This window comes from Hyaena hyaena, unplaced genomic scaffold, assembly GCF_003009895.1.
Source record: "Hyaena hyaena isolate Hyena2069 unplaced genomic scaffold, ASM300989v1 scaffold_34, whole genome shotgun sequence".
Lineage (NCBI taxonomy): Eukaryota > Metazoa > Chordata > Mammalia > Carnivora > Hyaenidae > Hyaena > Hyaena hyaena.
The window spans coordinates 1,606,839-1,624,089 of NW_024080665.1; the positions used below are offsets into that span (position 1 = coordinate 1,606,839).

At 52.4% G+C, this 17,251-nt stretch overlaps 1 protein-coding gene across 2 annotated transcripts in view; it reads left to right on the forward strand.

Moving 5' to 3' along the window:
- The window catches only part of SLCO2B1 (solute carrier organic anion transporter family member 2B1), a 45,688-nt gene that overhangs the window by 24,414 nt on the left and 4,023 nt on the right, over positions 1–17,251 (forward strand). The window contains exons 8-10 of one of the 2 annotated variants that reach the window (XM_039228724.1): positions 6,154–6,232; positions 9,905–10,262; positions 13,151–13,316. In XM_039228724.1, the coding sequence (XP_039084655.1) occupies positions 6,154–6,232; positions 9,905–10,262; positions 13,151–13,316 (603 nt within the window). The remainder of the gene's footprint in view (positions 1–6,153; positions 6,233–9,904; positions 10,263–13,150; positions 13,317–17,251) is intronic. The other variant, XM_039228725.1, reaches the window with a different exon arrangement.

A 17,251-nucleotide genomic window follows, 5' to 3' on the forward strand; every position in this document is an offset into this window, starting at 1 on the left:
ATAGCGAAAGGGAAGAGCCTGGGTTTCTGGTTGTGGACAGTCTCCAAGTTGGGCCTGAAATTGAGTGGAGAACACCCACTTGAGCCATGCGTGGACTCAGTGGAAGAAGCAAGGGTGAGGCATGTCCAAGGGCTCAGTGGTCATGTGTCAGTTGTATGACCTTGAGCCAGTCACTTCTCCATTCTGTTCCATCACATAAGACTCTGAGGTTGCATTCCTGGAGCGATATTCTTTCTGTGTGCCTCGAAGTCTAAGAAGGCACAGTTTTTGGAGTTGAAGCCGCTGTGATGCAGATTTGGGTTTTAAGAGCTGCATCTCTGTGATGCTTTGAAACCCTGGCTACCCGGCTGTGAACCTGTCTGGCTGTCTGGATTCATTCTGTCAGCACATTGGGGATGGGGAGTGAGGAAGGAAGGGGGTGAGAGGTTCTTAAAAAAGAACCGAAGGCTGAGAACATGATGATCCGCTTCCAGCAGCTCTCAGGCAATAAATATTGATGTGGGAGGAGTTGTTCCCCCGCCTCCGTGAGGCTGCCTTGGCCAGCTCTGCTCGCAGTTACTCACGCTGGCCCAGCCCACTCAGGCCACTGAAGGGGAGGTAGATGGACCAAGAGGAAGGGCCCAGTTAGGCAGAAAGTTCAGGCCCACAGACATGGAAAGTGTAGCTTCTGTAGAGAGTGGGAACAGGCAGGGGAAGAAAGCGAAGGGGAGGCTATTTCTCACATCCCTTCAAACAACTTCTCTGAGGCTCATGGGACCCCTAAGTACCCTCCTACAAGTAAATCCAGTTCTTAATGGTGGTGTGATGGTATGTAACATAAGGGTTGTGTGACCAGGCGAAGGTCTCTGACCACAGTCTCCTTATCTGTAAAATGCGCAGAAGATTGAACAAGGGTCTACCAGGTTCAAGGATGTCTTCTCTAAATGGCCCCTGTCTCTGGAGCAGTATATGAGCCCTTTCGCTGTGGGAGAAAAGCGTGCCGTCCATAGCCTTTGCCCCAAGGAGCTCTCTGGTAACGAAGGAAGGCCAGACTCAGACAGACAGGAGGGATGACTGACAGCTCAGGTTTCCCCATGGCCTGTGCTTAGAGTTCTCTGCCTGCAGGGAGGGGAGCATGAACTGTCTCCACAGAGAAGACTATAAGATGGTAGATGGACGGGCTACATAGGATGTGAAGGGGCAGGAATCTGCTTTCCTGCCTTTGATTCTGCCCGTGTGTCTGTGGCCACCAGAATCCTTCTAGAAGTGAACCAGCGCAGGTCTTACCTCTCTGTAAGTGCAGAGACCTTGTCTGTAATCAGACAGTCTCTAAGGTTCTGTCAAGCCCCATGACTCCCTGCAGACGGCTCTCTAGAGCCTGTGGAGTAGAGATGGCTCCTCAGGGGCTCCCCAGCAGGTCATCTGGTCCCATCTGTTCTTTGGTCATAGGACCCCATTCAGTCAGAAATGCTCCTTTGCCCTCCATACCCTCAGGTCCCTCTGAGTGCCTACCCTTGGGTCTGGGCCAGGGGCTGACAAAGGCCTCACCCATCGAGATCCCCTGTACCTGCCCAGCCTCTGAGCACCATTGGCTGCTGTCACTTTCTCTCGGTTCCTATTTCCCAGGAGTCTCCATGTCTGTTATTCTAGGTTGTCTCTCAGAGTCTGGGATTCTAATGTTATATAGTTTTAAAGTTCTGTGCTTCTAGTAAAGATTCTCAAGTGCTTGTGTTCTATTATTTTAAGATTCTATGCCTCATATGATCTGTGTGTCTAAAAATTGACATTTCTACATGGCTACAATTTGGGCCTCTGAGTCTAGGTGTCTGTGAAATCTATTTTCTCCCAATCATTAGCCTGATGTGCTTCTTTGGGAGAATGGTCAAGGGTGGGGACAGGAGTGGACAGTGGCAATGGCGCTTAAAGCCCAGGACTTACAGCCAGCTAGAAGGCGTCTGTTCCCTCTTAGACTCTGTGCTCCTTCTACAGCCCCTGTGAGGTCCAAGGTGACTTGTGTCTCTCTTGTGCCTGGCACCTGTCCCTTGCAGTCACTGCCTCCAGACCCTTCCCAGCCAGCCTAGGCTAGCTCACGTGTCCTTCCCCATCCCTAGCAACCCAGGTCTGTGACTCCACCCTCACCCCTCCTCGACTCTCTAAGGTAGAAAGTCTTGTGTGATCATCCATTTCAACCCCCGCTCTATCTTACAGATGGAGGGATTCGGGCCCAGAGAGGGCCAAGGTTGTGCCCAGAGCTGGGCCGGTAACACCCCACCCTGCACCAGTCTGTACAAGGCCAGGTCTTGGCCCCAAAGGGCTAAAGTGAGTCCTCCCCACTTCACAGCCTGGTGTAGATCAGAGCTTCCTAAAACACTGGGGCTGGAAGGCCCTTTGGAGTGATCTGCTTGAGTGGTTTCAACAGAACCCCAAATTGGGACCCTAGGGAGAACCCCGAGGGTGCCACCATAGGGAGATTGAAGACAGGTGTCCCCCAGTAGGACTAAGGACCTTCCACTTCCATGCGCGCGCGCGCGCGCGCGCACACACACACACACACACACACACACACACTTCAATCAGCCAGGTTCTACTTTTATGTGGTTTTATACCAGTCTTTGGAGTGAGGTTTCAATTGAGGAGAGGGTTTTGCTGCTAAAAACCTGGTTTCCGAAACACCGATCTAGTCCAATACCTCTGTTTGACTGACAAGGAGACTGAGGCTAAAGAAGAGAGCTGACTGGAAGCCGATCTGGTCCAAGAGTTTCCTTGGTGCCTGAGGCATCTGAGTGGAGGCTGGGAGGCCAGCAGCAGCAGGAGTTAGACACGTGGTATCCATACCAAACCAGCCTGGGTACAAATCCTGCCTCTGCACTTATAATTCTGAAATCCATAAAATGGGTATAATCACGACATCCACATCTTGGGGTTTTTGTAAGAATGAAACAAGGCAAAGTGTGAAGTGGGTTGTTCAAGGCCTGACCACCAGGAATGCTTGTTTTTAATCTTTCTCTGATCCAGGCAGCTCTATAGAGTTTCAAAAAATAATGGAAAAAAATACCATTTTTTCTAATATTCTTCTTACAGCTCACACCAAACTCATGAATAGTACTAATAAAAGAGTGGGGAATTAGGCTGTTGCCTACTCTGTAGCATGCATTGTTCTAAGCCCTTGTATGTATTATCTCATTTAATCTTTGTAATCCACCCACGAAGTAGGTGCAGCTGTTACTCCCATTTAACACCTGAGGTGGCAAGTCATAGAGAGATTAAGTGGCCCAACCACATGGCTAGTGAAAGGTGGAGCTGAGATCAGACCCAGGAAGAGCATTGCAGGACCTGGGCTGAATCACTCAATTAAGACCAAGAAGCAGGAAAATAGAAATGGCAGCAAAAGTTTGTCAGAATGAGAGAGAGAAACATGGGAGCAGGGACCACAAAGATAAGCTCAGTTGTTATCACCGAACCACTTATTTGGTTCTGAGTTATCTGGTAGCCAGAGGGAAAAGAGAGGCATGGCCGGTTGCGTGGATCTCAATATGAGAAAGCCCAAAGCATGTCACCATCCTCAGCAAAGCTCAGATCTCCAGCCACTCTGCTAGAAACACGATCTCTCTCCTGCAGCAGGTAGGAAGTCTAGCAGATAACCCCTTCCCTGTGGCTGCTTGCCGTGGTCTGTTAGAGAGTGCCATATCACCTGCCAGGGTCAGCGTGGCTCCATGGGGCTGGGGTCACAGCTCCACACAGAGCTTTCCAGGAACCCAGCCTCCTCTGAGGACAGCTTCTAGATCCCTGGAGGCCCAGCAGACAGGGCCCTTCCATGTGCAGGACCACACACAGTGTCCAGTGTCCCGCAGGCTTGCAGCAGTCAGCACACGGCCCCCAGAGGGGAAGTTCTAACCAGCTCACTCAGCGCAGGCCTGCTGACCTGGGCAAACCACAGCCAGATGTGTCTGACTCCAAGCCGTGCTCTGAGCAGAGCCACAGGCTTTCGGTTTCGAGAGCCGGCTCTTAGTCAGGAGTCCTCAAAACAGATCTGGGGAGAGAGGCAGGAGCCTGTGGAGAACACAGGACAGGAGCTAGGTCAGTGCCCCCAGTCCCTACCAGATAAGGCCCTTAGCATGGCCCTCCAAACTGCTCAACTCCTGCCCCAGCTGCTCTTGGCCATAGTCAGGATGGCTTCCTTATTGCTTCCGCACTGATAGACCCCTTCCCCCCACCACACTCCTGCTATACTATGCCTTTGCTTCAAATAACCTTTCCCTTCCAGTCCACAAATCCCAAACCTCACTTCTCCTGGATGTCTTCCTTTACCACACACACCCCCCCCCCCCCCGCCGAAGGTCTGCCCCTCCCCTCTTGTCTCCAAACTCCATGCTCTTTTTCACAGCATGAGACAGCATGGTACTCTAGGACCCACATTCGAGAACCTGCTCTGCCCATTACTCCCTGGGCAATACTTCCCCTTCTGGGGCCTCAGTTTCCTTTTCTGTGAAATAGGTGCAGTAATAACCCTTTCACCAGACTGCTATGAGAATCAGATGACACAGTGGATGTGAAAGTGCTGGATAAACCATATAGGGTGGTACATGCAAACACTGTGGCTGTCTTTACTGTTGACATGAAAACAAGGAACTCACAAGGTTCTGCCTGTCCAAAGGGCGAGCCTATCCATCCATCCCTGATAAAGAAACGCTGGGAAGTTAATAGTGTATCTTAGCGCCTCCTCCTTCTGTTCCTGGGCAGTACCCCAGGCCTAGCACCTTGGGGTCCCAGGTCCTTCCTGCACCACTCTCCAGAGCCTGGCTAGGACTAAGAAAGGTGCAAGGAGATTCCCTGATTCTCTTGAAGGCAGTGTGTCCAAAAGAAATATTATGTGAGCCACATATGCAATTCTAAATGTCTGGCAGCACATTCAAAAGTTGAAGACATTAATTTTAATAATTAAGTTAACCCACTATATCTAAAATATTCTCATTTTAGCACATCATAAATATAAAAAAACTAATAATGAGGTATTTCCCCATCTTTTTCACACAAAGTCTTTGAAATGCAACCTGCATTGGATACTCATGGCACATCTCAATTTGGACCAACCACACATGGCTGGTGGCTGCTGTGTCGGACAGTACAGCTCAGACCCCCAGTACTTCACCCAGAGGGGTAAGACCCGAAGTATGGGCTTTCAGGCCTCTTCACATTACACCACAAAGGTGCCTCCCAATTCTGCTTGTCTTGCACTGGGGCCTCTGCCTCACAGGGTTTAGTGGATAAAGCATGAGTTTTCTACTCAGGCAAGCTTAAGCTCAGATCATAGTTCTGTTCAATGTTGAGCAAGTTACCTAACCTCGCAGCTTCTATGCTCAGGTGTGGAGTGTAAGTCTCCTTCCTTTGCAGGTCCCAGTGGGGACAGGGCAGGAGCCCACATACTGGTGCCCTGGCATATCCTGGAATCCCCAATTCTGCTAGGCCCCTGGGGTACTCAGTGTGGACCCTTTGCCCTGTTCTGAGCCAAACTGAACCCACTTCTGAGCAGTGTACGAGCTTGTCTGCATTCCATTAGCATCTCCTGTTGCTCATTTTTCTTCCAAGAGGCCAGCACTGGCCGCACCTGTTGCCTGTTAGAGACATGTCTTGCGTTTCTTCTTTTCATGGATATTTATCAGCTGCCCGCTATTTTACCTCAGGCCGTATGCTAGGCACCAAGGTTTCAACAGAGAATAAACCACAGATGATCCCTGAGCTCTTACAGAGCTCAGAGCATGGCAGGGGAGAGACACTTGAACAAGCTTTGACTTGGACAGACATGTATGTGTAAGATAGTTATTTTCTCTGAAAATCAACTTACCTTCTACTCTGAACGCCCATCCTGCTGGATTAGCAAGACACTCAACTTCAGCCTTTCTCGGGGCTCCCCCACCAAGGTGAAGCAAAGGTCCTGAGGTCTTACAAGGTGTTCAGGCACCAGAGAGATCTCACCCCCACCCAGCAGGCATCAGCATCAATCCATTCTGGCCGATTTGGGGCTAAGAACAAATGGAACACTGCTGGCGTCTGTTGCTACTGATGAGGTGCCAGCCCCATAGCCTCTTCTCTCCCGGAGTGTTTCTGCACCCATAGGCATCTCTGGGCAGAATGTCTGGCGTCCAGCTGACTGCCCTGGATTGTTTGTCTTCCCAGGGTGAAGATTCTCCCTCTGAGAAGCAGGATGGCGTGGTCCAGATTGCAACAGACCTGACTGTGATCCAGTTCATCAAAGGTAAAGGGGCTCTGGCCAGGATATGGGGAGGCGGACCGGAGGGGCATCTGAGGCTGTATGGGATCCAGCCCCTTCCTGCCCTTCTTGATTTATCTTTCACACCTACAGCCCCCTCTTGAGCACCATACACTCCTGTAAATCTTTGCATATATGATCCCCTCTGCCTGGAACATCAGTTTTTATTGCTATCTATCAACATCTTCCTTGTCCCTCTTGGTCAAGTTCAAGTGCTGTTCCTCTCCTTCCCCCAGCAAGCCTGGCTCTCTCTCCTCTCAGCTCTCTGAAACCTCAGGGCCAATAATCTTTGCTCTACTTCTCTCAAGGACTATTAGGAGAAGGAAGCAAATGGGGTGATGAATGGAAAGCCTTTTGTATAATATTTAAAAACAACAACAACTTTACTTATATAAGGTCCAATTATTATTTAGATTATCACCCCTGCCCTACTCCTATTATTCTGACCATGTCCCAGGACGGTAAGTTGAGCTGCCTATGGTTTAGGAGGGTGATAACAACAGGGCTTGCTTCAACACCCACCCCTGCCCCCACTGAGGACTTCTGAAACAGGAAGTTAATTAGGCTCAATTCTTGGAAGTGTGTCCTAAGACCTGATGTCGGGATGCCAGTAATCCAGCCCCCAGTTCTTCGGTATCTCCGGGGACAGCAGGGGGCAGGGGCTGGCCGCCATGGGGCTGGGCCTAGAGGCAGGAGGAGCTTTGACTTCCTAGCCTCAGATCACCCACAGCTGTTGGAAGGCCCCAGCACACTGCTCCATAGGAGAGTTTATTAATCACTGCTTTGGCTTCTGCCCAGAGGGAAGCTGAGGTCAATCCCTGAAATTGGATCCCAGAGCGGGTGCCCTGGGTAGCTTGTCTCTGGCTGTTTCAGCTTCTCCATGAGCCTAGAGGAGACTGAGGCAGGGCTAGCCATAGGCCCTGAAGTTGGTCAGCAAGCCTGGCTTCTGAGCTTTCTGCTGAGTTCCGGAGGGATCGGTGTGACCTGAGGTTCGGCCTTGACCACATGGGACTATGGAGGAGCCAAAGGGAAGAGGAATCATGGCCCTCGGCTGGAGGAGGCCTAACCTCTTAGGGGAAAACAGCCCCTGAGTTAGAGAAGGTCCTTGTCTGATTGGGGAAACATAGTGCCTGAGCTGGGAGACTGAGCTGGGAGTCCTGTTCGATGAGAGAGACACAATCTCTGTGCTGGGGGGAAGATCCTGTCTGATGGAGGATACATAGACCCTGAATGGAGGGAGAACATGCCTTGTCTAATGGAGGGAAGCTGCCTTCTATGCTGGAGGAGGCCCCTGTCTGATGGGGGAGGTATTATCCTTGAGTTAAGGGAGACCCCCGACAAATGGAAGAAACACAGTCCCTAAAGTGAGGGAAGACCTGGCCTCTGAGCTGTGAAGGCTCCGGTCTGATAAGGGAGACACAGTCTCTGAATGGGGAGAAGCCCTAGCTTGCCTGATGGAAGAGACACTGTGCTAAGCTAAGGGAAGCAGCTACCTAAGGGAGGTGCCCCTGGAGTTCCCCTTCAGGTATCCCTATCTAAGTGAAAGGCATAGCCCTGTCCTCTAGGAATTTTCCATCTGTTTTAGGGATAGGCTGCAGATGCTGAAGCCAGATAGAGGATGGGAACAAAGTGCAATGATTATTAGCACAGGAGAACGGGATAAAAACAGGGAGATCGAGCTCCCTGGAGTCAGGCAGCCAGAGGGGCGCAGGAATGTGGGTGAGGTGGGGGAGGTATCGGTATACGGAATGACCTTTACTCATTCCTTTACATTCGGAGTTACGAAACCTCTGGCAACTCCTGGGGCCTCTCTAGGTGAACTTGGGTGAGTTCCTGCCCTTCTCTAGTCCCCACCTGTACAATGAAGGCACCTGTACAGCCTGGGCCAGTCGTGGCCAGGGCAGCTCATGGGAGGGAGGGGACGGGAACAGCTAGCTGGGATGAAAACCACATGTGATACCTTCTCACTCCAAGTGCTGGCTGAATGTGCTTGCGCTGCAAGGGACTCAGGACAGGAGGCAGGCCTGGGACATAAAGGAAGGGGAATTCCACAGTCCCAGCCTTTACCCACCCTGCCTAGACTATTTGTCTTTACTTTCTGGCGCCTAAGGAAATAATTCCTAGCCTGGTCCAGGGGTCCGGAAGGCCAGCTGACTGGGCTCTGGCCATGCTCTAAGGACAGATAAAGATCTCAAGTGACCAGGCCCTGGTCCTGCTACTGCAGGAACGAAAGGGACCCCCACTTGGCCCAGAGGAGCCCCGTGGCTGTCTTTCCCCACCAGTCCCGACTGCCAGGTGGTTTGCTCCTCTGATCTTGGAAAGGCCTTTCCTCCTCTCTCCCCCACACCTCAAGTTAACTTCCAACTCACCTCCTGCAGGCAGAAACCCGTCTTTCTCTTTTGATGTTAGTGGAGAGAGAGTTGCGCATGTCACAACAGGAAGCATTCCTGGCTGCCCCAGCTGATGAAGGCCCTGAAGCTCTTTCAGACTTACCCCATGTTACATGCCCTTCCGCTTAGCAGATTTGCAGCGAGGAAACTTGTACACTAGACATCAGTTTAGAAGCTAGCAGGAGAGCTCCTAAACTGGGAGGTCATCAGAGCCAGACCTGTCACTTCTAAGCCTTTCTCCGTGCCCTTGTCCCTGCTGCGTCCCTACAAGGAGTCCTTTTCCTTCAGACCCATTCTTCATGCTCTACCTCAGTCCCGCTTGAGAAGCCACCCAGCACTGAGCCTGCTAAGTGTTTGCCTTCTCTGGAGGTCTTAGTCCTGCTCCAAAATTTTGATAGTTGATCATGTATTGGGCTGTTCATCCATATATTCATTCCCTCATTTATTCCATAAATATTATGGAGAGTCTATGCCCCAGGCTCTGGAGATACATCAATTAACATAACAGACAAAATGAAGCTTATATTCTGGTGGGGAGACAAACAAATGGCTAAGTGAATAAAACATGTGGTGTGTTAGTGAATTTCTATGGAGAAATAGAAATGATGTCTGTCCCATGCTGGGGACACAGGAGGGAAGACAAAGGGCTGGGTTGGCTTGGAAAGAGCTAGAGCAAGACAGGATTAAAGGACTAAGTGGGAAAACTAAGATGAATAGGTAGAAATGGAATGAGGTGGGATGAGATGAATGAACTGGAATCCATATTCCTATACGGAACTATATGAAATCAAATTTTGGCTAGAGTCGAACAGAAAGAAGCATGATTAGTGTGTAACCTAACTCTATGAAGTGTAATAAAACTGAGTTTCAAAAGCAGAATAGAATTCTGAGCCTGGGTGGCTCAGTCGGTTAAGCCTCTGACTTCCGCTCAGGTCATGATCTCATGGCTCATGGGTTTGAGCCCCATGTCGGGCTCTGTGCTGACAGCCAGCTCAGATCCTGGAACCTGTTTCAGATTCTGTGTCTCCCTCTATCTCTGACCCTCCCCTGCTCATGCTCTCTCTCAGAAATAAGTAAAACATTTAAAAAAAATTTTTTTAAGAATTAAATGGACAGGAGTCTATTGTGATGGGATAGAATTGAATGCAGTAGAGTTCAGTGAGACAGGATGGAGGGAATAGATCTGTCTAAACTGAACAGGGCAGGATGGGGCAGAAACAAAAGAATGGCTGTCCTGCCCACTCTGACCTGCCCGCTCCCCCAACAGTGTTCCCCAGGGTGCTGCTGCGGACCCTGCGCCACCCCATCTTCCTGCTGGTGGTCCTGTCCCAGGTGTGCACGTCATCCATGGTGGCAGGCATGGCCACCTTCCTGCCCAAGTTCCTGGAGCGCCAGTTTTCCGTCACGGCGTCCTACGCCAACCTGCTCATCGGCGGCATCACCATCCCATCGGCCATCACGGGTATCGTGGTCGGGGGCATCCTGGTCAAGCGCCTCCACCTGGGCCCCATGCGCTGTGGAGCCCTCTGCCTGCTGGGGGCGCTGTTCTGCCTACTTCTCGGCCTGCCCCTTTTCTTCATGGGCTGCCCTACCCACCAGATTGCGGGTGTCACCTACCAGCCTGGGTGAGTGTGTGAGAGAGCACAGGAGCGTGAGCAGGTCGGGGGAGGCGTCCGGGAGGGGGCCCAGACAAGGCCAGGGGAATTAGGAGACCTATCCACCTCAAATCTCACTTTCCACCAGCACCTTCTCCTCCCCTCCCCACCAGACTTCAGAGCAGTGGGACTTCTTTCTCCTCGTCTCCAGTGAAGGTGTCAGGCATCACTCGAAGGGGCAGGGAACATCACAGACAGGACAGTTCAGGTCTGAGGAGAGGTGAAAGCCAAGGCAGGGCAAAGCCACTTGTGGGGATGCCATCTCCAGAACGGCCAAGCCCTGTGGGCCAATCAGAGGTGAGATAGAGGTCACATCAGAGAGCAGGACCCCACCCAGCCTGAGGAAGCCTTCGTTTCTGGGCAGAGGAAAGGCCGGCCTGGGAGCCTGCATACTCTCCATCCTGGGGGGGGGGGGGAGAGTGTAGAGAGAAGGAGTGAGCAGGGGGCTGGAAGGCATCTATCAGGGACACTGCAGAAGGGGCTTAAGCTCTAGAAAGAGGTTAGCTTAGAGCCCTCGAAGATTGGGGGTTCTTAGAGCCTGGCAACTAAAATTCTGTTGTTCCGTGACCCTAAACTCTAGAGTTCTTTTTCCACATCTGGAGCAGCACCAGGAGGAAAGCCTCCGATGCCTATCTCTCTTCATCTCTCCATCCCCCAACCTTGCTGCAGACATATGCCCTCTTCCGGTGGGGTCCGTCTTTGAGAGGATGTTGGTTGAAAGATACATTGCTGCCTCTTCTCCAGAATGATTTCACTCTTCCCGGGAACTGCTCCAGACTTAGGCTGGCCCAGGATCCAGCTAGAATTCCCCAATTGTCTCCGTGCCCACCTCTCTCTGGGCACTTCCTCCCTCTACCCATGTGCCAGCTCTCTGCCACCTGCAGGAGGCACAGCTCAGGGCCCTGAAATGCTCAGCTCTTCTCTCTGTCCTCGGTCCCACAATACATCTTTCCCCCATTGCCATTTCCCTTCCCTTCCTATGGTCTCCCTTCTTTGCCCAGTGAGGCGACTCTGCTGCCTCTGTCTGCAGAGCCCTTGTTCTGGGCACGGCTGGTGGAGCTTTAGCCAGGCCCCCTGAAGTCCCTGGTCTGAGGAGCGAGCTAGGGCCTCTAGCGGATTTGTAGAGTAAAGAGCAAATGGATATTTTAGCACCGTTTTTGCAAAAAGGAAATGGAAAAAAGGTGGCCTAGCACACATGCCAGTTTCTCTTTCCTTCTGCCTTTCTCCTTGACTCTGACATCTCATCTCACTGTATTCTCCTCTTCATGCAGTTTCCTCACCTGAGCTCTGGGCTCTAATTCATTGAAGAAGCCTTTTGGGACAAACTCAGCAGATTAAGGAGAATTTCTCATATTCCAGCCCAACTAATGATACCGACACCTGCCAAGAACCGAGGGTCTCCCACGAACCTAGTTCTTCCTATATTCTGTCTCACTGAAACTTCACAGGATCTCCAGGAGGGGCCTTACCATTATCCCCAGTTCACAGATGAGGATAGCGAGACTCAGAGAGGTGAAGTCACCCATCCAGGGCTGTCCAGCTGGGAGGGACCGAGCCTGAAGCCAGGGCTCTCCCCAAGGAGCAAGGGGCCGAGAAAGAGCCCCCGGCTCTCATTTACTTGGCCTTCCTGAGGAGCGCCTGCCCCTGGGTGGAGTTCCCTAGTGCAGCCTCAGCTCCGGCAATGCCAGCCTGTTCCATGTCCTGCCTGGCAGGAAACGAGGGAGAGATGATCTCGGCGCCCCCCACCCCACCACACACACACTGTCGGAGGGAGACCCCCGCCTGAGGGAAGGAGGAGTGGAACTCACCTCTGCCCCGATGCTCTGCCACCCCACTCCCAACTCTGGCCACAGGCCAGCTGACTCAATAGTTGTCTTATTCACCTCCCCAGCCCCTGCTGAGCCTCTTTTCCAGGGAACTGAGACTGCACTAAGCTGGCCAGGCCTGCCACTCTGCCCATGCCCATACCCACCCCAAACCCACAGGGCCTTCAGCTGCCCACTCCGGCCTCCTCTGTAGCTGGGCCATTCCCTGGCGTGTTTTCTCCCTCCTAGCCGAGAAGTCAGGTCACACTGAGTCCCAGGGACCCCCTCTGCACCCCTCCCAGGGTGACTTACCCCCTTGCATCCATCCTCTGCTCTGATCTCCTGCCCCTGTGGGGGCTCACTAGAGTGGGGGCACTCCTGGGACTTGGGGGCAGGCCCTCCAAAGAGAAATGGCGGGACTAAGTGATGCAGTAGCCACAGTGAACAGGCTCGTGATGTGAGCTGAGAGGTTGTGAGACTGCAGGATGGCCAGGGGAGGGGGTTTCCAGCTGAGCCGAGAGAGACCCTGAGGCCCAGTGAGAGGCAGGGACAGGTCAGTGATCCTGCAGCTAGTCCAGTGTCCTGACTGGTCCAACACACATAACTCGAATTTTCTAAGAAGAAGAAGCAAGCCAGCTCATCACGAAAAAGGCACTTTTCATCTGAGACTAAATCCTGGGATGAGTTTATCTTGTGTTCCCTAAAAAGGGCCATTGGGGAGTGGAGACGTTTGCCAGTTCAAAGGCTTGTAGGCTCTTGGGGCTGGGAGGGGTCTCAGAGGCCTCCATCAGGCTCTCCTCCCTGCTTCTCCCATCGGGAAGCCTCCCGCAGCTTCCAGTTCCTCTCCCCGCTTGCACATCTCCATTGCAAGGAGCCCACCTCTGCGCCTTCACGGAGCAGCCCTGACAGTGTAAAACTTCTGTGTGGAGTGGAAATCTCTGGCCATTGCTCTCGGGGTGGGGAGCGGGGCTGCAGCGCTGAGGTGGCCCCGTTCATGATCTTGTGGGAGCAAGAAAGCCACGCTAACCCTGCCGGCCTTCTCTTCCCCCCCAGCAACCTGACTGGACCAGAATTGGTCCCAGCCTGCAGAGAGCATTGCTCCTGTCCACTGGACGACTTTAACCCTATCTGCAACCCCAGCACCCACGTGGAGTACCTCACACCCTGCCAGGCAGGCTGCACAAGCCGGGTGGTCCAGGGGGCTCTGGACAAAAGCCAGGTGGGTCCAGCCTCTGACTGCTCCCTCTGCCTCCCTGGGGCTCTCTGCCCCTCCCTGTCTTTGTGCACCCATCACGCCCTCCATCTTTGAGAACTTTCATTTTATGGCTTTTCCGTCTGTCTGTCTATCTGTTAGCTAGTCTGTCTCCTTCTGTTGGCTCATGTAAAACATTATTCTCACAATTAACCTATATCGCTGGTCTGGGCCCAGCCGTGGGTCAGGCCCCACAGCACAGGGGCGAACCAGATCTGGCTCAAGCTGTTTCTTTTTTTGCAGGGGAGAGGCAAAAGGAAACAGGTCAGGAATTCCAGAGGTGGTGATAGGCAGGAAAGAGGGTCCCCACGAGTACAGACAAGGATAGAAGAAGATACATCCTGCCTGGAAAGGTCCTGGAAGACTTGCTGGGAAGTCACATTTGTGCTGGATCTTCAAGGATGAGTGAGCACTCTAGGAGAGGGCTTTGTAGGCAGGGGGAGCAGCAGAAGCAGAGTCTGAAAGCAAGCACGTGCACACACATAGTGTTTCAAGAAACTGCAAAGAACTAGGAGAAGAAGCATAAGGTTTGAAAGAGCTAAAGCGAGGCCGAGGCAAAGAAGAGCCTTGAATGCCGGGCCACCAGTGGGGACCATATCGAGAGAGGGATGGGGAGCCCTGGATAGGTTTTAAGCAGGCAAGTGACAGGGTCCAATCTGTGTTTGATCACACAGCGCAGAGGAAGGTGAGCAGAGTGCAGGCGAGGAGACAGGGCGACGGTAGGGAGACTGGCACAGTGAGCCCAGTCGGTCGATAAGTCAGTCAACAAACTTTCACAGAGTCCCTCCTTGGTGTCAGGCCCTGTGCTGGGGACTGAAGACCCAGAGGCAAGGGGTCCTACCCTCAAGGGACTTCCAGAGGGGAAAAGAGAGCAGCGGTGCACTCTGTGAACCTTTAAAAGGTCACCAAGGCTAGCCACTCCTCTCCTTTTCTCCTCAGTGCCCCTTAATGACAAATGAGGATAATACCTGCCTTTCTCAGGCCCCCAGGCTGCAGAAGAGCATGGGGGAGGGGTATAGTGTCAGGCTGGTCATTAAGACACCATGTCCCTCTCTCCAGAGCTCCCCACCTTTGTCATGTGGAACCTCTCCCTTTGCATCCTTCTGGGCATCAGCCTCTAAGCCCAAGGTTCCTCCAGGTAGAGAGACTTGGGCCCCAGGGGCTAGTGCAGAGTAAAGCGCCTGGACGATGGAGCTTCAGAGGCAGCAGGGGCCTGCTGGGCTGTGCAAACCATTTGTATTTGCAATAATCCTAATCCCAGCCTTTGGGCCCCTTTAGCACTTACTGTCCTTGCCTGGTTTGATCTCCCAGAGGTTTGATCTCCTTCCAGAGGACCCCAGGCCCTGTCAGCTGAGGCAAGATCCCCAAGAGAACAGTATAATATGGGCCCCTGAGTACTGAGGCCAGGCCACCCAGTGTGAAGCCCTGTTCTGCCTCTAACTGGCTCTTTACCTTAGGCAAACTATTTAATCTGTGCCTCCGCTTCCTGGTCTATAAGATGGAGGTGATCCTACTGAGTACCTACTATATACTAGCCACTGTGCTAAATGCTTTGCTCAGGTGAATTCATTAATTAGTGAGTGAAGAGCTATATGACATAATGCATGAGAAACAGCACAGTGGCTGGGAAATTTTAAGCACTCAGTGATACACACTCCTGTTATGTCCATTATACAGATGAGAAATAGAGGCCCAGGGAAGGGTTAGGCATTGCCCAAAGTCTTAATGCCAGAGCTGGGATTAGAACTCAGGATTCTGGCCTCCCAGCCCAACCCCCTCCCCAGAGCATCCTCAGAGGTCATGTCTCGGTATAGTATTTGGGGGAAGGTGCAGCTGGGCCCTGGTCAGCACTCAGGACATGTCACTCTGGCCTGGAATAGTCTCTCAGTGAGCCTGCCTGTCAGGTCAGTGGTGAGTTGTGCGCTCAAGGCAGGGTCAGTCAATGTCCATCACGGCCACATTCAGTAACCATTTATGAATGTGTAAATGACCAGGGGAAAGATGGAAAGAGGTGGACGGTTGGAGGGATCTGGGGCTCAGGGGGTGAGGCTGAATCCCCCAGGGGAGTGGGAATCAGAGGCAGCTGGAGAGACTGAAGTCATCCATTGGAAGAACTTCATGCCAGAATTAGATGAATGTGAATGAGGGCTGGGAAAAAAACCCCAAGAGCAAGGCCTCTCACTTTGGGTCCATCTCCGCAATCTTCTGCTACCCAGAAAAGGCACGGGGGCAGTTGATTTCTCTTCCAGCAATCTCGCCCTCGCATATTTCTCCCCTTGCCTGTTCCTCCGATGAATCACCAACCCAGTGGGTTGCTTAGCCCGTAGGCAAAGGTCCGAATGGTGTGTGCTCAGCCTTAGCAGGCACAGAAGCTCTGCAGGGCAATGGAAAGTGCACCCAGGTATCCAAGCCTGAATCCCAGGTCTCTCTCTCACACTCTCTCTCTCTCTCTCTCTCTGGCCTTGCCCTAATTCTACCTCTTGAATATCTCTCAAATAAAAACCCTGTTCTGCATCCTCCTCTGCCTCCCTCTGCCTCCCTCCCTCCCGCAGCCCCGGGCCCGCCCTCTCGCAGGGGCCAGAGCCGCTTTTGTACTGTCAAATCTTGTCCCTTCAACGCTTAAAATCTTCCCAAGGCTCCCAGAGTCCAGCTCAGGGCCTCCCGACCCTTTTCACAATGGGAATTGTCTGAGGCCACCTGGGCTGGAGGTAAGAGTCTGCCCCGCGTGGACCAGACCCCCTTGAGGTCTGATGGGACCCATCCCTGCAAACCTGTCTCCCATCAGAGGCTGAGGGTCCCTGCGGGCATACTGGTCAGAAACTCTGATCTGTGGAGAAGAAACACCTAGGCTTCCTGGCTTGCTTTGCTCCTGTGAGGTGCCTGAAGGCACCAGCAGTCTAGACCACTTCTGAAAGAATCCTAGGCTGGAAGCTTTCCAGGCCCCATAGCAGGTGGGAATTTGGGCTGCAGTCAGACACACCCCTGGGCCCACCTGGGGGCCATTCCTTGCCGTTTGAAAAGGGGTCAGCTTTTACTCTTACGTCAGCCTCTGGAGGGGTCCCAGTTTTCCGGGGGTCTCCGAGTAGACTTCACCCTGGAAGGAGGGAGGGCTAGGATTTGTCCTCTGGCCCTGGAGCCCCCAGACCTCAGAAAGCTGTACTCCCTAGTACAAGTTTTACAAGCATATCACAGCCAAAGCTTATTTCTGGATTCTGCTCATCTCTCTGGGTTCCAGGTTCTCTTAGTGCTAAACCCGAGTATTTTTCACTTTCTGCCAGTTCGTGTATATACTCAGGACAATGTTTTCAATACTTCATCCAGCATTTTAAGTTGCTGTCAGCAGTATGATTGGCAGGGCGCTGGTGCACTGTGTTTCTGGAAACAGCAGTCCAGCTTCCTCTTTTGTGTCCCAAGCTGTTCATCATATCTTCCCAGCACAGCCCTGGAGCGCCTCCCCTCTGCGCTCTTCTGCTACACTCTCTGCTCAGGCACACGGAAAGATTTGCCGGGTTCTTTCCTGCCGCTTTCATGTGACCTTACATTTGACCTTCCCTCTACTCAACTCAGTTTTCTTCTTGAAAAACTCCCATTCATTCCTCAAGACCCAAATCCAACGCCCCTCTTTCGAGAAGCCTTCCTTGCCCCTCACGTGCTAAGTCAAGGTGCCCATTTTGCTGTCTGTATCTCTCCATGCTGTGCTTGAATCTCCCCTTGGGAGTCTAGTCTGGAACCCAGTGCCCTGGAAGAGGGACCCTGAGCTGGAAAATCTGAGTTCCTCCCCCAAATCATTCTTGGTTTCTTCGATTCCTTGTGCAGACAGTCGGGAATTTGGAACATTCTGGCATCGCCAGGTGAAAGAAGGAGAGAATGTGTGTGCACATGTACATGTGTGTGTATGTGAC